The following is a 22,627-nucleotide window of genomic DNA, read 5'->3' as shown; positions in this document are numbered from 1 at the left end:
TAAGCATTTAATCAGGGACTGATATACTGAACAAAACTAAAATAATTTGGAATTTTGTTTTCCTAAAAATTTATTTATTTATTTGTAATTTATATCCCGCCCTTCCCACCAGGTGGCTCAGGGCGGCTTACAGCATGATAAAATCTAACATAAGAGTATAAAATTAAGCATAAAAGTTTAAACATTTCACAAACATAGTTAAAATCTAAACATTTCACACAGTTATATACTTAAAACATTAGGAACATACAGCGATATTACAACTACACTCAGTTTCAAGTTTCAGTGACTGACTGGAGAGCTGGACAGGTACTGCACATGTTTCCAGGTGGTTGGTCTTCAAGGCTTTTGTTAAGTACTAACAGCTGGACTTAATGAATAGTGATTGTACATGGCTTTTCCTATGGAGGGGATAAAGGACAGATGTTCAACTAAATAAATAAAATAAACTAAATAAATAAAATAGAGCAGGAACTCATTTGCATATTAGGCCACATCCCTTGATGCCAAGCCAGCTGGGACTGGATTCCTGTGCGTTCCTGCTCAAACAAAGCCCTGGGGATGATGTTTTTGACAGGCAGAATATCCTTTGGCGTGGCTGCTTTATCAAATCTTTGTATTTTGGAACATTTGCCAGTCATTCCTTTCATAACGTTTTCTGTTTTATGTAGACTTTCTGTTCCTTCTATAGCATTCTTTTGGAATTTTATTCATTGGGGTTAAAAGTTCAGGATATTTAAAAAGACTGCTAGTTCAGACTAAATCTGTGACAAACTGCATCTGGCTTTTATTTATTTAGTTGAACACCTGTCCTTTATCCCCTCGATAGGAATAGCCATGTACAATCATTAGTTCTTATGCTTGCTTAGATTTCTTTTTCTCATCCACACAAATAGGTCACAGGAAGTTTTGATATAGCTGTGGGCAGGCAGGATCTATTCCTGATTTATAGCTTTTCCTATTGTCACCAAGACAATGGCTTCTGGTACGAGAGAACCCAAAGTCAGATGTGAAGGAATTCCAGCTGAGATTGTCCGAGCAGAAGCCATAGCTGGTTAGGCTTTGAATCTGTTTAAAGATGGTATATGTTCAGGCAGCAGGAGTTCTGTATGAGCAAGAGCTTTTCAGTTTGATTAAAATGTTGTCTGCTTTCAAACGACTGAAAAGCAATGGTGAAGCTGCACTCTGTGGTTATTAAAAAAGCTGCCACAACAGCCTTGCTTCCCATGCTTTAAAATACCCAACTTCCTCTTGTTTACACCCTTAATACAGGCACAATTGTTGGCAGAGCCAGTTATACCGTTTCCTGGTTCATAAAAGTCAATTGGTTCTGGTGCATCATGGTAGATTAATTTCTACCATTACCAGTTTAGTAATGAATAACCCAGACAGGACTTAAGTGATGAATACACAGGTCATTCCCAGAAGGTCTACTGGGTCTTGACCATTAATGGGTCATGGAAACACTAAGGATGAACTGCCAGATTGTTCTTACTGGATGCTAATGACAATGCAGTAAGGGGCTGACAATTTCATAATAACCAGGTAAAGGGCCAGAGCTAACAAATGAGTCTTCAGCAGAAACGAAATATAATTGATAAGTACAAATTGTTTTGGGTTTGGGAACCACCAGAATGCAGACACACAATATTAGAGTAGCATCTAGCTCATGGGGTTGCCAACCCCCAGATCATACCTGGAGATCCTCCAGAATTACAAGTGATCCCCAGACAACAGAGATTAGTTCCCCTGCAAAAAAAAAAAAGCTGCTTTGAAGAGTGGACAATATGGCATTATACCCTGCTGGAGTCCTGTCCCTCCCCTCCCTCAGCCCTGCCTTCCTCAAGCTGCATCCACAGATCTCCAGGAAGTTTCCAGTCCAGAGCTGGCAAGCAACAATATGTCTGATTCTGGCAAGTGTGGACCTACTAGGATTGCCAGGTCCAACTCAGAAATACCTGGGGACTTTGGGAGTGGAGCCTGGAGACTTTCCCATTCCCTAAAATAATAAATAAAAATACAGCAGTGCAGTTCCCCTGAATAACAGTCTTCATTTCTTCCTCCTCTTTTTTGCCTGTAAAGGATTCCCCAGCAGCTGCACTTCCACTAAATGAATGTGTATTTTGTCATAGTCCCACAAGTCTCTTGTTAGGCTTTGGTAGCATTTCCAAGCATAGCTTTATTAAGGACACTCACAAAGCAGCCAAAATAAACAATCAATCCTTTCCCAAACACAAAGTTTGCAAGCCCACACATTTCTGATCTCACTGGGCAATGGTATAAATCGCCTTACTCAGAGGAGTTGCTGAATGTAACAATCTGCTTCATTTCAACAAACTTCTTCCTATTAACACAGAAAAACCAAAATAAGAGAGCAGTCTAGGGAGTGGAGTTTTCCTCCATTCCATAATAGGGTTGCCAAGTCCAATTCAAGAAATATCTGGGGACTTTGGGGGTGGAGCCAGGAGACTTTGGGGGTGGAGCCAGGAAACATTAGGGGTGGAGCCAAGATCAAGGCTGTGACAAGCATAATTGAACTCCAAAGGGACAGCACACCTATTCAATTCCTTCCTTCCATAGGAAATAATGAAGGATAGGGGCACCTTTTGGGGCTCATAGAACTGGACCCCCTGGTCCAATCTTTATGAAACTTGGGGGGTATTTTGGGGAGAGGCACTAGATGCCATACTGAAAATTTGGTGCCTCTACCTCAAAAAACAGCCTCCCACCACCCTCCACATCTCCAGGAATTCCCCTCGCCCAGCTGACAACCCCCTCCCCCCAAGAGGGAATATTCTCCTCCGAGCCCTTCCCCCTCCCCCACTGTAGAAATCTTTGTCATGTCCCGCACGCCAGCCAGTGAGTAACAAGCAAAGAAAGGAGTGCCATCCAACCCGATGAAGAGTTCTGGAGAACTAGAACACATGTGTGTAATAAAACGTACTATCTAATACAAAGTACTACCTGGTAATAGTAATATCTGCTTGGAGTTTCTTAAGAAAAGAAATATCCAAGGGGGCTGAGATCCACCTCCAAGAGTACGACGACGAATACAACACTCCATTTTCCCCCTTCCCCAAAAGCCTGCACGACCCCGCTCTTCAGTCAGGGCTCGTCTGAAGTCCCCACCTCGCAACATAAGCCCCTAGGGCCAAGACAGAAACCGGCGGCTCCTGAGCTGGTGTCGTGCGCACGACACCCACTCCCCACTTGCCTGGGCGCCGCAGCGTCCTCCTGGGGGTCGGTGTCAGGCGCGCCCTCCTCCCTGACGTTGGGCAAGGTGAAGAAGAGCAGCTGCTTTCCTGCCAGCGCGGCCCAAGCCCCTGGCTCTTTGGGCAAAGGCGGCACAGCCAAGCATGGGGAGCTGGTGGCCAAGGTGCCGGAGGGCTTGGCCCCGGGGCCTGACCGAGTGGCGCTGGGGATACACAAGCCCCCTAAGGGGGCCAAGGCAGCGCTGCAGCCGGCAAAAGAGGGCATGGAGAGGGAGGCAGGAGCAGCAGCGCCTTGGGCGGCGGGGCGCTGGCGGCGGGCGAGAAAGTGGCGCCAGGGGTAGACTAGCCCCCTGCGGGCACCAAGGCAACGCTGCAGCTGGGCAAAGGAGGGCACAGAGAGGGAGGCAGGAGCAGCAGCGACTTGGGCGGCGGGCAAGAAAGTGGCGCCGAGGGTAAACGAGCCCCATGCGGGCACCAAGGCAGCGCTGCGGCCGGGCAAAGGGCACGGAGAGGGAGGCAGGAGCAGCAGCGACTTGGGCGGTGGGCAAGAAAGTGGCGCCGAGGGTAAACAAGCCCCATGCGGGCACCAAGGCAGCGCTGCGGCCAGGCAAAGGGCACGGAGAGGGAGGCAGGAGCAGCAGCGGGCAGCCTGGGCTCCACTCTGCCGCCCGCTGTCCCGCCGCCGCCACGCGCGCTGAGCGGCCATTTGCAAGGAGCAGGCTGGGCCAGCCTGCTCCTTGCCAATGGCCGCTCAGCGCACCACGGCGGCGGGCAGCAGGCGGCAGACCTCCTGAAGACGGGGACAGCCAGCCCTCCACCACCAGTGCACGGAAGAGCCCCCAGCCAGCTGGGCTGAGGCGGGAAGGGAAGCTGCGCCACCAGAAAGAAAAGGGCTCCGAGAAGGAGCGCCCAGCTCTAGCGGCGCGAGACCTCGGTGGGCAGCCAACCCAGCCAGAGGCCTGCTCGCGCTCGGCTCGTCTTGGTGGGAAGGGCCGCCATTCCCCCCCCGCTTTTCATTTTTTTGGTGAGCGGGGGGAGGAGGCTCCAAATCGGGGGTCTCCCGCCCAGGCGGTGGATTTGGGACCCCTATTCCATAATCATGCTCTAGTTAACTCTTACTATCCATTCTACTATACACACAACTTCTGAAATAAATGCAAAACAGAGGAACTGTGCTCTCTTCCTCTCTCACACACTCACCAAGAAGAGCCATGTGGCTCTGCCGGCTCACTCGCTCCCCCCCTTGCAGCTCTCTCCTGTTGAGATTTAAAGGCACTGACACAGTCCCAAAACACAAGCAGTTTGCAAGCTTCTTCTAAAATGTTCTGCCGAGATTTAAGGCACATCATGGCTGTTGGAGCGGGGCTTTTCCCCGGTGGCCAGGGGTGGGGAAAAGCCTGCAAAATCAGGGGCTCCCCTGCTGGGACCTGGGGGCTAGCAAGCCAAGGTCCTAGTGATAGATGGCACTTAATGTATGAAAAAAACCTTTAAAAATAAACTTGATTAAAGAGAATAAATGCTAGAGACAACAGCCCTTGACTTACCTGGAGTCCTTTGCAGCCAGAGGGCAGGCAATGGGGCCAGGAAAAAGTTGTTCCACTCTCCAGTGGCAGTTGCAGGTAGGGGCATCATTGCAGTTGTGGGGGAGGCTCCTGGGTAGGAGCCCAACTGTCTTACTAGCCAGCTAGTCAATTGCTGGCAGCCCAGCTTCTCCTGGAGAGGTGGAGGCAGGAGCTGACTGGAGGAACAGAATCTTCTTTTTGGTCCACATATCCCCTTATTGGGCCTTGTTGCCTGGTCCCATTGCTCAGTTGTCTTCAACAAGATTGTAGAAAGGCAAAATGGATCTAGAAGATTAAGCAGACAAATTTGGCTAAAATACAGATAGGGTTGCCAGCTCAGGGTTAGGAACTTCCTGGTTGAAGCCCTGGGAAGGCAGAGTTTGGGAAGAGGAGTGACATCAGCAGAATATAATGCCATAGTCCATTCTCCAAAGGAGTAATTTTCTACAGGATAATGGATCTCTGGCAAAGAGAACTAGGTAACACCAGAGTCGGCTCACTCACTAGGCAAACTAGTTGCCTAGGGCGCCAGGAGGGTGGGATGCCAAATTGGGGTTCCAAATTGGGCTCCCCCCTTCCGGTGCCCCAGGAAAGAGCCTAGTTTGCCTGCCTTCTTCACTCACCAGCTGCTACTGCCGGCCACCACCACCGCTGCCACCCCCGCCTCTCCTTTCCCTTCCCTTTGCTCCCCCTCCCCCCGCGCATTCACAGCTCACCGCATCTGGACCCTGCCGGGCCCAACATGGCTTGAATCTTATCTTTAGAAGGACAGGGCTGAAGTGAAGGCATGGCTCCCCCATCCTTCCAGTTCTGGAAAGGAGGGGGGAGAAGCCTTCACTTCAGCCCCGTCCTTCTAAAGATAAGATTCATGCTGCGTTGGACCTGGCAGGGCCCAGGTGCAGCGGGCTGTGAACGCGCAGGGGGAGTGGAGGGAAGGGGGTGCTGCCGCCTCGTGGCATGGGGGGGTGGGGTGCGATGGAGCGTGGCGATGTGTTGCAGCACCACAAGGGGGGTCGCAGGGTGGTGGGGAGTGCCTGCCTGGGGTGCTACACGCCCTTGGGCCAGCGCTGGGTAACACACACACAAAGTGTTGACACAAGAGGACTGCAAATTCAGATACTGAAGGGGTTCGTTTTGTTTTTGTTTTTTAAATAGCTGTTGAGATCTATGTGCTTTGAAGATATTTTTATTAATAAATAATGTGGCACTGGAAGCATTCAGAAATAACCTAAAAACCCTATTTAAAGTAATAAAACTTCTGAACCATCTTCAAAGACAGACATAGAAAAAGTACATTTCAGTCATTGACATGAGAAATTATGAATGCATGAGATCTGGCCATAGGATCACAGCCTGAGAGAAGGGCCTGTTGCTAGTTAACCTGACAAAAGTGGCAGAAGAGACTCCTGGCCATAGTGGAATGCAGTGGGATCTGTGGACTGTGGACCTGATTTTTTAGGGAAAATATAACTTTGTCCCAGAACAAGCAGTTAGTGCCCCAATGTCTCAGTCCCAGGTTTGCTAATCCTCAGCAAGTCCTGTTATCCAAATCCTGTTTGAATTTTTAAACCATCAATGCAGACCAAACAAAGAAGAAGAGAAGACTGGATTCATATCCCACCCTTCACTCAGAATCTCAGAGCAGTTTACAGTCTCCTTTCCCTTCTTCTCCCCACAACAGACACCCTGTGAGGTGGATGAGGCTGAGAGGGCTCTTTTGAGAACAGCTCTTTCAAGAACAGCTCTGAGAGAACTTGTGACTAACCCAAGGTCATTCCAGCATTTGCATGTGGAGGAGCGGGGAATCAAACCAAAATTCTCCCAGATTAGAGTCTTCACTCTTAACCGCTATACCAAACTGGCTTTCTGCATGCAAAATTCATGTAGGTAATTGACAGCTGCTTTTGGAGTTTATGTAAATGAAAAGGGGAATTGGCTGGCTCCTACTGGATGAACTGGATACCAATCCAATGATGAAAGCCTGTTTGGTGTAGCAGTTAGAGAATTGGATTAGAATCTGAGAGACTCAGGTTCAGATCTTCACTTTGCTATGGAAGCTTTGGTGAGTCATACACTCTCAGTGTAACCAACCTCACAGGGTTGTTTGGAAGTGAGGAGAACTATGTAAGCCTCTTTGGTCCCAACTGGGGAGAAAGGCGGGATATAAACGCAGTAAATAAAATGTAGTGCATATGGGAGAGATGTTTTACACACAAAATCCCCCACATGGTCCTGATTCTCTTGTGGAACAAGAAAGTCTCAATTTTTGTACCCTCCTCGTACAAAAAGCAGTACTGAATCCTGCTTTGTACCAGTAATGAATTAATCCCAGGATTTGCATAACAGACATCTAGTTCTGGTCATGCATTTCTGATATGACTTCCCTGATGATCTATCCAAGGGTAAAACTAAAGATGTTGGCAGTCTGTGAATGGAGCTTTTCTGTTGGTGTAGCTTGAACAGGTTTGTGGTGTTGGAGAAAGATGTTTTAAACCCTTCCCTGTGCCATTTTCCTGATGGAACTTTTCAATCCCAAACAGAGGTTGCTTTCATAGAGAAAACAGATAAGTATGTGTATATTTTCTACATTGGAGAGAACAGCAGCTAGGGGGCAGGAAATTTATATTGACAAAAATGGTGTGGTGAAAAGTGTTTTACCTTCTTCGAGTGCCAGTCTCAAACCAATTTGTCCCCTCCACCCATCCATTGCTAAAAGAAGTTGAGAGAGATCTGATCATGTATCTTCAATGTCTTGCATTAGTAGCTCTTCACGAAAATACCAGTGGTAGTTACATTGTGGCACATGAACATCTTCAAGATGAGCCCACAGTATATTATAGTGATCATAGTAGAAAAAGAAGGAAGAATATTCATTGCATGATGGTTTGAGAGCTAGATCAGTCTCTTACATAATAAATTTGGCTTAGCAACTGCTTTGAGTACTGTTGATAGTTTGAAATCAAGTTCCTGCATTATCAAACAAAAAATTCCAAAGCACTCCTGCTTAAAGACCTCTCTGTCTCTCCTTATCCCCAGTGATTGCACTTTCTAGTTTTGTTAATACATATCTCCCTCTGCTGGTGGCAAAAATAGTACAACATTATCTATGTGCAAATGTTTCATATCAGGCACACTGGGTCCATAATGGATGGAAGTTGATTTCAGTAATTCAACCCAACATGTACTTTTGAATCTGTTTCAAACAAATTAACCCTTCTTGGAAGAACAGAGTAGGATTAAAGATTGTGGAAGTCCTATGTGGGTCTGTATTCTGAGTCCCACATACCTTGCTCAAGTTCAGCCCCCAAGAGCATTTCTCATTCAGCTCCAACTTATTATTTTTGTCCCCAAAACCTACACTATATGACATACAGCAATAGAGAGAGAAAGTATAATAATTTTTATATGCTGGTAAGATTTATTGTACTTTTTTCTTTAACTGGTGAGAGTTGCTGCTCCACTGTACTCTGTACACGGATGGACTGGCCATAAACCTCACCAAGAAATCTCCATGAGAGAAGCTGAACCTTCTGAAGTCTCTCACTATCTATTATGTGTAACAATCTAATCCATTCCATTTCCTTCCACAGAGAATCACAGCTAAAAGATTTATGATGGGATTCAAATTGAGCTTCTCTCTGACCCCAACTCCTCCTTCCCCCCTTCCCTTCTGTAATCACATCCTATCTCTGTATCTGTTTCTCAAGTGTGGCCCCCAGATATCTAAATCTGATCAAGGTGACACTGCCACTAAACAGATTTTTCTGTAGATTTGGTGGGACCCCCAGGTTTGCAAAAAAATCTGACATCTTTAAATATACATGGGGGGGGGTTAATTCCCCCTAAAAAAAAAAGTGTTGTCTGTGCATACACAGACAACACACTCACTTTTCTCTTTGAAGCTGCAGGTGGCACAGGTATCTAGGAGCCTCTGTGGGCCCAGCTGGTTCTCTAGGCCTGGCTATGGTGGCGCTAACATCTGAGTAGCTCTCCAGGGTCAGCTGCCATGGTGCTGGCATTTGTGAAAGTCTCTGGGTCTAGAGCAGCTCCCAGACTGTGCCAACAACATGGCTGGGCCTGCAGCCGTGCCTGGCTTGGCAATAAGGAAGCTGCTCTGGGCCCAGAGTAGATTCCTGACACCCTTTCTGCTGTGGCCCTTAAAGTAAGAAGAAGGAGGAGGAAACTGAAAGGAAAGGTAAATACGGTCAAAACCCTTGGGGAAGCTTGGACACTATTTAAAACTATAATCCAAGAAGCTCAGATAAAATACATACCACAAGTTAGGAAAGGCACGAACAGATATAAGAAAAGGCCTGCATGGTTAACAAACAAAGTAATGGAAGCTGTAAAAGGTAAGAAAGACTCCTTTAAACAGTGGAAAACCAGTCCAAGTGAGATTAATGAAAGGGAACACAGGCTGTGGCAAATCAAATGCAAGACTGTGATCAGGCAGGCAAAGAAGGACTATGAGGAGCATATTGCAAAAAACATAAAGATCAACAATAAAAATTTCTTCAAATATATTAGAAGTAGGAAACCAGCCAGGGAGGCAGTGGGGCCCTTGGATGACCATGGGGTAAAAGGATTACTGAAGGAGGATAGGGAAATGGCTGAGAAGCTGAATGCATTTTTTGCCTCCGTCTTCACTGTGGAAGATGAGAACTTTTTGCCCACCCCTGAACCACTAATGTTGGAAGGGGTGTTGAAAGACCTGAGTCAGATTGAGGTGACAAAAGAGGAGGTCCTACAACTTATAGACAAATTAAAAACTAATAAGTCACCGGGTCCGGATGGCATACATCCAAGAGTTCTGAAAGAACTCGAAGTTGAACTTGTGGATCTTCTAACAAAAATCTGTAATCTTTCATTGAAATCTGCCTCCGTTCCTGAGGACTGGAAGGTAGCAAATGTCACCCCCATCTTTAAAAAGGGTTCCAGAGGAGATCCAGGAAATTACAGGCCAGTCAGTCTGACTTCAATACCAGGGAAGTTGGTAGAAACTTCATTATCAAGGACAGAATGAGTAGGCACATTGATGAACATGAGTTATTGAGGAAGACTCAGCATGGGTTCTGGAGGGGAAGATCATGCCTCACTAACCTGCTACATTTCTTTGAGGGGGTGAACAAACATGTGGACAAAGGAGACCCGATAGATGTTGTTTACCTTGACTTCCAGAAAGCTTTTGATAAAGTTCCTCATCAAAGGCTCCTTAGAAAGCTTGAGAGTCATGGAGTAAAAGGACAGGTCCTCTTGTGGATCAAAAACTGGCTGAGTAATAGGAAGCAGAGAGTGAGTATAAATGGGCAGTCTTCGCAGTGGAGGACGGTAAGCAGTGGGGTGCCGCAGGGCTCAGTACTGGGTCCCATGCTCTTTAACTTGTTCATAAATGATTTAGAGTTGAGAGTGAGCAGTGAAGTGGCCAAGTTTGCGGATGACACAAAATTGTTCAGGGTGGTGAGAACCAGAGAGGATTGTGAGGAACTCCAAAGGGATCTGTTGAGGCTGGGTGAGTGGGCGTCAATGTGGCAGATGCGGTTCATTGTGGCCAAGTGCAAAGTAATGCACATTGGGGCCAAGAATCCCAGCTACAAATACAAGTTGATGGGGTGTGAACTGGCAGAGACTGACCATGAGAAAGATCTTGGGGTTGTGGTAGATAATTCACTGAAAATGTCAAGACAGTGTGCATTTGCAATTAAAAAGGCCAACGCCATGCTGGGAATTATTAGGAAGGGAATTGAAAACAAATCAGCCAGTATCATAATGCCCCTGTATAAATCAATGGTGCGGTCTCATTTGGAGTACTGTGTGCAGTTCTGGTCGCCGCACCTCAAAAAGGATATTATAGCATTGGAGAAAGTCCAGAAAAGGGCAACTAGAATGATTAAAGGGCTGGAACACTTTCCCTATGAAGAAAGGTTGAAACGCTTAGGGCTCTTTAGCTTGGAGAAACGTCGACTGCGGGGTGACATGATAGAAGTTTACAAGATAATGCATGGGATGGAGAAAGTAGAGAAAGAAATACTTTTCTCCCTTTCTCACAATACAAGAACTCGTGGGCATTCCATGAAATTGCTGAGCAGAAAGGTTAAAACGGATAAAAGGAAGTACTTCTTCACCCAAAGGGTGATTAACATGTGGAATTCACTGCCACAGGAGGTGGTGGCGGCCACAAGCATAGCCACCTTCAAGAGGAGGTTAGATAAAAATATGGAGCAGAGGTCCATCAGTGGCTATTAGCCACAATGTGTGTGTATGTGTGTGTGTTTGTGTGTGTGTGTGTGTGTGTATATATATATATATATATATATATATATATATATATATATATATATATATATGAATATATATTTGGCCGCTGTGTGACACAGAATGTTGGACTGGATGGGCCATTGGCCTGATCTAACATGGCTTCTCTTATGTTCTTAAGGGAGAAAGAGAGAGATGGATAGGGGATATTGATAAGAAGAGGAGAGATGAAGAAAGAGGAGGGTTTTCAGAGAAGGAGAGGGGGGAGAATCAGAGAGAGCCATGGTGCATTGACAGAGAAATGTAGGGTGAGATTTATTGAGAAGGGGTAGGGGGGCAAAAGAAAGATTTTGATTGACAGAGAGGGGGAGTAAGAGAAGGGGGAATGGAGGAAAAATAGAGAGGGGGTAGGTTGACACTAGGGTTGCCAATCCCCAGGTGGGGGCAGGGGATCCCCCAGTTTGGAGGCCCTCCCCCCCTCCCATTTCATCAGAAAGTGTGTGGGGGGGGAATGTCTGCTGTGCATTCCATTATTCCCTATGGAGACGGATTCCCTTAGGGTATCACGGAGAATATATCTGCGGGTATCTGGGACTCTGGAGGGGCTGTTTTTTGAGGTAGAGGCACCACATTTGCAGCATAGCATCTGATGACTCTCCTCAGAACACCCTCCAAGTGTCAAAATGATTGGACCAGGGGGTCTAATTCTATGAGCTCCAAAAGAAGATGCCCCTATCCTTCATTATTTTCAATGGAGGGAAGGCATTTAAGAGGTGTGCAGTTCCTTTAAACGTGATGGCCAGAGCTCCATTTGGAGTTCAGTTATGCTTGTCACACTCTTGATCCTAGTTCCACCCCAATGTCTACTGACTTCACCCCCAAAGTCTCCTGGCTCCACCCCCAAAGATATTTCTTGAATTGGACTTGGCAACCCTAGTTGCCACAGAAGGGAGGAGGAAGAAAGAGGGAGAAGTTTGTTAGCGAAGGAGAGAGAGAGAGCAGGAAGCAAAAGGTGAGGAAAGGATGTACCCTCCCCACAAGTTTCTTTTGCAACCCCTGTTGTATATATTCTAATAGCAAAGTCTGCCCAATCAGAAGATACTTAAATCTGGAAATTACATATATGAAGGAACAAGGCGGATCTTCCACAAAACTGAAAACTGCCCAGGTTTGCAGAAAAATCTGAAATCTAAAAAAAGGAGTTATAAAAACCCCACATGATGAATGGAGTGCCTGTAGCTTTTAAAAAATAGATACTGACTCAGTGACTGTTGCTAGGCAACCACAGAAAGCTTGCTTTCTGTTAGTAAAAGGCTAGGGGAAGAGACAAGGCCCCCTTTCAGGACTATTTTGGCCTTTGAGGGAGGAATCATTGGGGTGACTTGATTCTATGTGACTTGCTTGACTCACCTAATATTCAGCAGCAGCCACTCCACAAAAGCCAATGTGATGTAGTGGTTAGAGTCTGAGACTAGGACCTTGAATTCTCATTCTGCTCTGGTAACTCACTGGGTGACCTTGGGTCAGTTACACATTCTCAGCCTAACCTACCTCACAGGCAGGCCAAGACTGACCATTAAGAGCACCTGGACACTTCCTGGTGGGCCAGTGATCTCCCTCTCAAGCTAGGCCACCTGGCCATCTCACAGAAGGCCAGAACCTGACCTACCCAAGCCCACAAAATGTAGGAGAAGCAGTGTCCAGCTAGTGGGGGATGCAGAGCATGAAGGAAGGCAGATGGGGGCACCTGGCTGAGCCTTGTGCAAGGTGAAAAAATGTCTGCTTTGGAGGTGAGGATTCTATAGCATTACACTCTTCTAAGGTACCTCCCCAAACCTCAAATCTTCCTTGGTTTCTCCCCCAAATCTCCAGGAATTTCCCAGCCTGGAGTTGGCAATTCTAGTATGAGACAAGAGGGGCAGTGCCTGGCTTTCCTGAGGCAATGAGAGCAGCACCTGACCAATTAGTTAGGCAGGCTGCCTCTTCCTTCTTCCTTTCATCCACCTTTGGGGGTTAGGGGCAGCATCACACAAACTGTCTCTTCCTCTACTCTCTCTCCTTTGGGGGCAGGTCCAGGTCAGGCTGGGGAGAGGGTTCCTTTTCCATGGTATTTCACACACAGTCTGCCCCTGCTCAGAGGGTTGTTCTGAGGATACAGTGGAGGAGAGAAGAATGAAGTAAGGTGCTTCGAGTCTCTATTATGGAGAATGGTGGGCTATAATGAAGTAAATAAATAATAAATATAGCTGAAGATGGAGGGATACATAGAAGGCTGGTAGGCAGAAGTAAGCAGAGAAGGTTGAGGTTGTGGGAGTTGTCAGGTAGAGGGAAAGAGGAAATTGTGCAGGGAGCTGAGATGGGAAAATGGGTGCCCTTTGCAAGTCCTTGCAGGTTCCCCACTGTGCAAGTGGGCCTGCCTTGGCAACTGGGCCATAGTTTTCCTGGGTAGGATGATTTCAAGGAAGAGAAAAAAGGGAGTAGTGGGGGAGAGGGAAATTCACTTCACAAGTCTTTGCAGATTCCCACTTGTTTTCTTTATAAAAAAATAATATAAGCAAGACAAACTCTTTTAACTGGATCCATTTTTTGTAGGCGAAACATTACAAATATTCTGCAAATATTCAAAGACAGTTTCCCACCCTCCTTTTCTCATAGCGTTGCAATTTGCAGCCAGTGATTGGAAATAGGTTCAGGGGCTCATACTGGCAGGGCTGGCCTGTGGGTGCGTGGTGCCCCAGGCAAGCTCCCTAGCCGGAGCTGCCCCCACTGTGGCTGCCCTCCTTCTGTTCATGGTGCTGCAAGGCAGCGCCATGCTTCGTGCCCCCCCTCTGCTGAGTCTGATCCTTACCCCCCCACGCCTCCCTCCTTCCTTTTGCGGCACGCTGTTTTGCAGCGCCGTGCTCCATCACCCCCCTCCCAGGCTGATCCTCACCCCCCTCCTTTCCTTTGCGGCGCTGCAAGCCAGTGCCATGCTCTGTCACCCCCCCCCCCCGGGCCGAGTCTGGTCCTTACCCCCCTCTGCCTCTCTCCTTCCTTTTGCGGCGCTGCTCCGTCGCCATTCCCCACCGAGCCAAGGCTGGTCCTTACCAGCTTCAATGCGGCAGCGCTGCTTTTAATCCTTTGAAGGGCCTGTGAGAGGAGAGTTCATTCCCCCTCCTTCTGAGAACCGGAACTGAGGGGAGTGAAGTCTCCTCTCACAGGTGGCTTGGCTGGGGGGGGGGGGGGTGATGACGGAGATGGAGATGACAGAGTGCAGCAGGAGGGAGGAGGGCAGCAGGGGATGAGGCAGGCAGGCAAACTAGCCGTTTGCCATGGGCACTAGGAGGGGGGAGCCCAATTCGGCGCCCCCCACCTCCCAGTGCCCTAGGCAACCGCCTGGTTTACCTAGTGGGAGAACCGGCCCTGCATACTGGAGTAGCATCAGTCTAGTCACAAGTAGCCATTTGTGTGGGAGAGCCGTGATCTCTTGGTTTGAGGAGCTGTGCCTTGGGGCTAGGTAGATCTGGCTGTCTTTTGATGAGCTGTTTAATAAATGGGTCTGTCTGAAATTACAGAAAAGACCCATTGGTAGCCAGTTACCATAGCAGAATACTTAGGCTGTCTGAAAAGGTTCTAAGTGTAGTGGCTAAGAGTGGTGGATTCTAATCTGGAGAGCTGGGTTTGTTTGATTCCTCACTCCTCCACAGGACCTTCAGCCTTGGGTGACCTTCGGCCAGTCACAGTTCTCTCAGAGCTCTTCCAGCCCCACCACAAGGTGACTGCTGTAGGGAGAAGAAGGGAAGGCGATTGTGAGCCACTTTGAGACTCCTTAAGGTAGAGAAAAGCAAGGTGTAAAAACCAAGTCTTCAAGGAGGAGGTGGTGGAGGAGGAGACAATTGGATTTATACTCTGCCCTTCACTTGGGGCGTTTTCCCACTGACCTTACTCCGGAGCAACGTCCCTCTTCACCGCGCAGCGTCTGTGCGGATTTCCCACCAACTGCTGCGCACAACCAGGAAGAGCCGCGGCTTTTGCGTCGTAGATGTAAACTGTTTTTTAGCGGTTTACATCTGCGGTGCAAAAGCTGCAGCACTTCCTGGTTGTGCGCAGCAGTTGGTGGGAAATCCGCGCAGATGCTGCGCGGTGAAGAGGGACATCGCTCCTGAGTAAGGTCAATGGGAAAACGGCCTTGGTCTCAGAGTGGTTTATAATCTCGCTTCCCTTTCTCTCCCTACAACAGACACCCTGTGAGGTAGGTAGGGCTGAGAGAGCTCTCAAAGAACTGCTCCTGAGAGAACTTGTGACTGACCCAAGGTCATACCAGTAGCTGCATGTGGAAGAGTGGGGAATCAAACCCAGTTCTCCCAGATTAGAGTCTGTACACCAAACTAAAGCAGTTTGAGGATTGCATTTCAGACAGCTGGCATCTGATTTTGTTTGTGTGTATATGTGGCCTTTGAACAAAACCACCTTAGTGTGCAAAGTTACATTAGCTGAATAGTCTCTTATCTATGAAAGTTGACACAAGTATGATTCCTTCTTGTTAATTTTCTATCTCAACTGGCTCTCCTCTGAACTGTGACTGCCATCACTTCCCATTGCAGTATGTGACAACTAACAGTATAATCCCAAGCGAGCGTTACAATCTGCTAAATCAAAAGACTAATAAATCACCGGGTCCGGATGGCATACATCCGAGAGTTCTGAAAGAACTCAAAGTTGAACTTGTGGATCTTCTAACATAAATCTGTAAACTTTCATTGAAATCTGCCTCCATTCCTGAGGACTGGAAGGTAGCAAATGTCACCCCCATCTTTAAAAAGGGTTCCAGAGGAGATCCAGGAAATTACAGGCCAGTCAGTCTGACTTCAATACCGGGAAAGTTGGTAGAAACCATTATCAAGGACAGAATGAGTAGGCACATTGATGAACACGGGTTATTGAGGAAGACTCAGCATCGGTTCTGTAAGGGAAGATCTTGCCTCACTAACCTGTTACATTTCTTTGAGGGGGTGAACAAACATGTGGACAAAGGAGACCCGATAGATGTTGTTTACCTTGACTTCCAGAAAGCTTTTGATAAAGTTCCTCATCAAAGGCTCCTTAGAAAGCTCGAGAGTCATGGAGTAAAAGGACAGGTCCTCTTGTGGATCAAAAACTGGCTGAGTAATAGGAAGCAGAGAGTGAGTATAAATGGGCAGTCTTCGCAGTGGAGGACGGTAAGCAGTGGGGTGCCGCAGGGCTCGGTACTGGGTCCCATGCTCTTTAACTTGTTCATAAATGATTTAGAGTTGGGAGTGATCAGTGAAGTGGCCAAGTTTGCGGATGACACTAAATTGTTTAGGGTAGTGAGAACCAGAGAGGATTGTGAGGAACTCCAAAGGGATCTGTTGAGGCTGGGTGAGTGGGTGTCAACGTGGCAGATGCAGTTCAATGTGGCCAAGTGCAAAGTAATGCACATTGGGGCCAAGAATCCCAGCTACAAATACAAGTTGATGGGGTGTGAACTGGCAGAGACTGACTAAGAGAGAGATCTTGGGGTCGTGGTAGATAACTCACTGAAAATGTCAAGACAGTGTGCGTTTGCAATAAAAAAGGCCAACTCCATGCTGGGAATTATTAGGAAGGGAATTGAAAACAAATCAGCCAGTATCATAATGCCCCTGTATAAATCGATGGTGCGGTCTCATTTGGAGTACTGTGTGCAGTTCTGGTCGCCGCATCTCAAAAAGGATATTATAGCATTGGAGAAAGTCCAGAAAAGGGCAACTAGAATGATTAAAGGGCTGGAACACTTTCCCTATGAAGAAAGGTTGAAACGCTTGGGACTCTTTAGCATGGAGATACATTGACTGCGGGGTGACATGATAGAGGTTTACAAGATAATGCATGGGATGGAGAAAGTAGAGAAAGAAGTACTTTTCTCCCTTTCTCACAATACAAGAACTCGTGGGCATTCGATGAAATTGCTGAGCAGAAAGGTTAAAACGGATAAAAGGAAGTACTTCTTCACCCAAAGGGTGATTAACATGTGGAATTCACTGCCACAGGAGGTGGTGGCGGCCACAAGCATAGCCACCTTCAAGAGGGGTTTAGATAAAAATATGGAGCAGAGGTCCATCAGTGGATATTAGCCACAGAGTGTGTGTGAGTGTGTGTGTGTTTATATATATATATACGGCATATAAATTTACGGTTTATATATATATATATATATATATATATTATATATATATATATATATATATATATATATATATATATATATATATATACGGCATATAAATTTTTTTGCCACTGTGTGACACATAGTGTTGGTCTGGATGGGCCATTGGCCTGATCTAACATGGCTTCTCTTATGTTCTAAAACGTCAGTGGACTTTTTAAAAAGTGCTTAGAATTTCTACCTAAGCACCGACAATTAAGGAGTGACACCAGTTGCCTTGGGCAACTGGAGCTGGGGCAGTCTTAACCACAGGGCATCTGGGGCAGCTGCACTGGCCACCATGGGGGGGGGCTCCTGGAAGACCCCCCCCCCAACCTCCCAGCTGTAGCAGTGCCATTGTGGCTGGCTTCTCTGACATCACAGTGGGTGGTGGCAGCTGCAGGGCAGTAGTCATGGCAATCAACTGTACGGTGGTCTTTGAAGCCACCACCTACTGTAACTCCTGAGACAGCAGAAGGACTGGCAGCCGCATCACCATGGTACCTGGGAGCCCTCCAGTATCCCCCCCCCCCATGGTACCTGGGGCAGCTGCCTCATGGTTAAGACTGCCCTGATTGCAGAAGAACTCCAGACCCTACACTGAGCCTGGTAATTCTGCACAAGACATTGAGCAGTTGAGAAATGGTTAAAAGAAGAAAAGACAGGAACATGGGGAAATTGGCCTGCCCAATTCAGAATCCTAGAAGATTTGGAGGATGGAAGGATTTCCAAATCAGTTCCACTGACACATACAGAATTATGTGGGCCCCCAGCTTGTTGCTGGTGCTATTATCCCATGGGGTTTTTTTGTATTGTTTGTTGCTAGAATCAGCCACATACAGTTCAGCATATTCCTCATAATAGTGTGTGTGTGTGCGGGGGAGAGCACAGTTTAACACACAGCTGCTCAGATAATTTCTATGTGAAATGGGGTCTCTTGCATCTTACAGTGACTGATATATTCATTTGAGAAGAAGGGCCAAGCCCCCTGTTGCCATTGTGCCCCGCTCCATGAAGAGTGGGTGTTTGCAAATATGCAAGGAATGCTGTGCAAGGAGGAGGTGGAGCAGGGAGGCCAGGTGTCAGCAGCAGCAGCTGTCGTGGTGAAGGGACTGCTTTCTATGCAGCCAGATAGGGCAGCACAACATTTCTGTTTGACACCAGCAGGTGATGCTATTGCCTGTGAGAAGGATTTGCATGGCAGTAGGGAGTAGAGATTTCCCATTGGTACATCAAACCATTGCTGAGTGACTGGAGCATCTGCCTTGCCTGGGGAGGGTGGCGCTATGCTGACCTCAGCGATGGAAGTAGGAGTGCTCCAAAGGGTGCATTTTCATTATCTCACTAATCTCATCTTTAGTGACCTGCTAGACTTTACTGGAGGAGAGTGACAGAAGAGGATTACTCAGACGGAGTCACCCATCTCGCTGGGCACTGTGCAGCCACAGAGAAAGGCGGGTGGGTGGGAGGGGAATGATTGGTTTTGCATTGGCAGGCCTTAATCCCTGCTTGATGTCACTCGGGCAGGGTGGTTTTCAGGCACTGCCAGATTAAAGCAGCATGAGGGTTGCAGCCTTTCTATATGGTTGCAATAATATTCTCCCTTCCAGCCCTCTTCTTTTCTAAGAAGAGCTGCAGCGCCCTGGGAGCTCGAGCAGGATATGTACATGGTGCCACAGGGGAGTGGGACAGCCAGTCACCTGGGATTATACAGCCTGCCTGATTCCACGAGATGGTTCATACCCAGCAGGTGAGCATTCATTCATTCATCTGCCACCTCCACCTTGGAAACTTTAAGTACATTGTTCTAGCAGTGGAGTATGCATGCTAGAAGGGGGATGGAGGTGGACTAGGCTACAACTGACCAGATGGATGAAAAGTGGAACAAAGAAAGTAATAGAGCAGCATCTGTTTGGAATGCATTTCTATATAAGGCATGGGTGAAAATTTAGGGTATGAAACTTGTAATATCAAACATAGAAGAAGATTGTTTTTTGGTTGGGTGGGGGTGAATTATTAATTCAGTGTATATCATCCCTTACCACTTTTAAATACAGTGTGTTCTGTTTACATTATACACTGTTCTGAAAATGGTCTGAGGCAGTTGAGCTGGAGGCAGATTGGCTTCTTGCTGTGGTTTTTGCAGCCCACCAAAAGTGTGGGACGAGTGATGTTTGCTGTGAACTGGGTACACTGAGAATGTAGGATGGCAGCATCTGTGATAAAGCAGGCTGATTGTGCTGTCATGCAGGCGGAGGAGGCAGAGCAGCTGTGCAGATCTATTTACAGTAGTTGCCTGGCTGCAGCAGGAGAGTTGTGGCTTCATGTTCTGATCAAAAAACAGCAACAAAACCCTCTCAAATGGAACTGTGGCGTCCTTAGAATGTAATCTCACCCAGATTCTGCAATATATCTCCAATGCCTAAGGAAGCTCCTTGGTCAGACTTTTTAAAACAATTCAATATTTAGGGCAAGATCTCTCCCCCCAGACTGCCATGCTCTGCCAGGTCAAAGACTGTCCGGCACACAATTCTGTTCTTTGCACAAAATGTCCAGATACTTAAGTCGCTAAAAGGAAGGACAGAGAATAACTGTTAGCATCCATTGGTTCCTTCTGAGAGTTTATATGAACAAAGTGATTTTTCCAAATGAGTATTGGAAAACATTAAAGCTGATTGGTTGTCACAACCAGGGTCAGATTGCAGGAGTGACCCTTTTTTCTTTAGCTTCCTGTAATTAATGATATACTGCTGCTGAATTCCTTTTCTAGCAATCCTATCTTGTAGCTGTTGATGGACCTGTCTGGAATCTGAAATTACTTATCATAATTGCTGTAACAACATTCTGTGTAAATTACTACCTTGTGTGAATTATGATTTATGATATAATTATGATAAATTAATGCCCTTGGATTTATAGGTGACCAGGTTATCACATGTAGACCATAACAGATTTCTTTGTTGCACTCTTAGTCTTTAAGCTTATTCACTTACTATTTTCTATCCCTGTTTGGTGATAGTTGCAGCAGTGTTGGGAATCATGAGAACGATGAGACAGTGGCTTTAGTATCAGAGGATGCTGACACACATTTGGCCAGAAGGAAGGGAAGGAGCTGCCTATGAAGAAAGGCATCTCCTGAACAGAGATGCATGAAACACATACATGTACAGTATGTATTTATTTCCATATGCAAATCAATCTCTTTTTGATGTTATGTATTAGAATACAGTTTTTAAGTAAAAAATTTACAGTGATGTATTTTATTAAACTCTTATACATTGTCTATGTTTGCCTTTGGCAGTGACCTAGCTGGGAAATCCCTCTCCTCAAAATAAACACAAACTAGAAATATGTGTGAGCTCCAGTAGAATATGTATAGACAGCCAGTAAGGTATAGACTAGGACTGGGAAGGCAGAGATTCAGATCCATATTCAAATCCCAAAGGCATGGAATTCATTGAATTATCTTAGGCCAGTCATTCATTCGTTTGTTTGCTCTCTCTCTCTCGCTCTCTTCTACTTCACACTGTTGTTTGGAGGACAGAAGTGGAGAGAACAATGCACACCACCCTCATCTGCTTGGAGAATGGGAGGAATGAGAATGTGATAGATAAAATTAGCACCATATGGCAGATATGACCATGGTCCCTGCACAAGTTTGGGAATCATTAAAAGATCTATTACATCTTTCCATTACCATTTCACTCTACCTTCAGCAAGCTCAAGATGGTTTACATTTCCCCACTTCTAAAGTGTAATCCTGCAATAACTGTGGTAAGAAAGAGTGATTTGCCTCTGATCACCCTGTAGGCCTTTTGCCTCAGAAGAGATCTGAGCCCTGGCCTTCTTAATCCTCTGGGGAAGGCAATGGCAAACCACCCCGTAAAAAGTCTGCTGTGAAAATGTTGTGAAAGCAATGTCACCCCAGAGTCGGAAATGACTGGTGCTTGCACAGGGGACCTTTCCTTTTCCTTTTCCTTCTTAATCCTAGGCTAGCACCTCTTAACAACCACATTAACCCTCACTTTTCCACAAACCTTTGTCTCAACTCCTTCCTCTTCATCCTCAACTAAAACAAAGCCTGGGCACATGTGAGTAACTGCATCACCTTTGCCTCTACTATTTTTTTCTTCTCTTCATTCACTGTCACTCTTTCCTTACCTTTGTTGTCCTCAAACATAGATTGCAAGCAATTGGGGTCAAGGTTCTATCTTTTGTATGTGGTTTATGCTGCAACGTGCAGTTTAAATGCTGGATAATAATAACAATGAATAATTAATAATAATGAGCCATAGTGAACTCTCCATACCGTTTGGAAATCTCCTATACTTCCAAATTGTTTGTGTTCATTATTTTTCATCCTGCCCTTCCTCAGAACAACAAGCACAGCCTTATTTAATGTTATTGCCACAAAAAAACCTGACATATAGGTTAAGTTTGTGGGATGTGGGATATGAATGCACTTGCTGGTTTAAGTCAAATGCTCCTTCTATTACACTACACGGGCTAGATCAACTGGGTCAACTCAGTTCTTTGAACTGAATTGTGCACTTCAGGGATGTGGAATTGGCAAATTGCTTGAATTTATCTGTAAGAGGTAACAGCAGAAGATAATTTTGGCACTATTTTTTTCTGTCTTTGATTCATATGCTATATGCAGTGCAGATCTATACATATTTACTTCGAAGCTCCACTTAGTTAACTGAAGTTTACTTTCAAGCAAATGTGAATAGAATTGCTCCCTAGCAGCATGATCCTAAGCAGAGTTGCACCCTTCTATGTCATCTTCATCTTCAGTGGATTTAGATGAGTATCACTCTGTTTAGGATTGCATAGTTAATTTCCTATGTCATAATCTCCATCCTTGGCCATAGTTCTAGTCTATGTGAGCAAATTCTGATTTGACTGACTATGGATTTCATTAACTTTGTTCTTCTTGAAAAGTTGTCTAGTGTTGTTAGGCTTGGAGGCTTTTTATGTCTTGGGCAGTTTGTGAACTTGAGCTGCTCTCTTTTGACACAGAGGATGTCTATTATCCTTTCAGAATCATTCTCCTTTCAGGGTACTCTAGAGAGAGGATTCTAGATCTGAGAAAGAAGCCTGTTCTAAGATATAGTGGAGGATCTGAAGTGGTTTACTTTGTTGTTGGTATCCTTTCAGATAAGGGGTCATGAATATCCATATATTTAACTGTCACATGGTTATGCTGAAATACTGGCTATCAAAAGTAACCTCATGGGATGTCAAGTAATTGCAAGAAGATAAACAAACTTCCCCCTAATTCTTCCTGATGTATGTCTTTTTTATCTATTTGGAATATTTATGTTCTTTCTTCCCCCATGGATCAATGCGACTTACAGTATGTAATTAAAACATGGTATAACAATAAACCCAAGTAAAGCCTAATAAACCTCTGG

At 46.1% G+C, this 22,627-nt stretch overlaps 1 protein-coding gene across 2 annotated transcripts in view; it reads left to right on the top strand.

Annotated features, from left to right (window-relative positions):
- TMCC2 (transmembrane and coiled-coil domain family 2) overlaps positions 1–22,627 on the top strand; it is a 150,993-nt gene that overhangs the window by 69,549 nt on the left and 58,817 nt on the right. The window contains exon 1 of one of the 2 annotated variants that reach the window (XM_060231327.1): positions 18,499–18,960. The exons of the other annotated variant lie outside the window; for it this stretch is intronic. Coding sequence (XP_060087310.1) covers positions 18,943–18,960 — 18 coding nt within the window. The 5' untranslated portion in view covers positions 18,499–18,942. Of the gene's footprint in view, positions 1–18,498; positions 18,961–22,627 lie in introns of those variants that run through there. 2 annotated transcript variants of the gene reach the window in all.

The sequence above is a fragment of the Heteronotia binoei genome, chromosome 2 (assembly GCF_032191835.1).
Source record: "Heteronotia binoei isolate CCM8104 ecotype False Entrance Well chromosome 2, APGP_CSIRO_Hbin_v1, whole genome shotgun sequence".
Lineage (NCBI taxonomy): Eukaryota > Metazoa > Chordata > Lepidosauria > Squamata > Gekkonidae > Heteronotia > Heteronotia binoei.
Note: the sequence above shows the minus strand (reverse complement) of the source record. Positions and strands in the feature narration are given on the sequence as shown.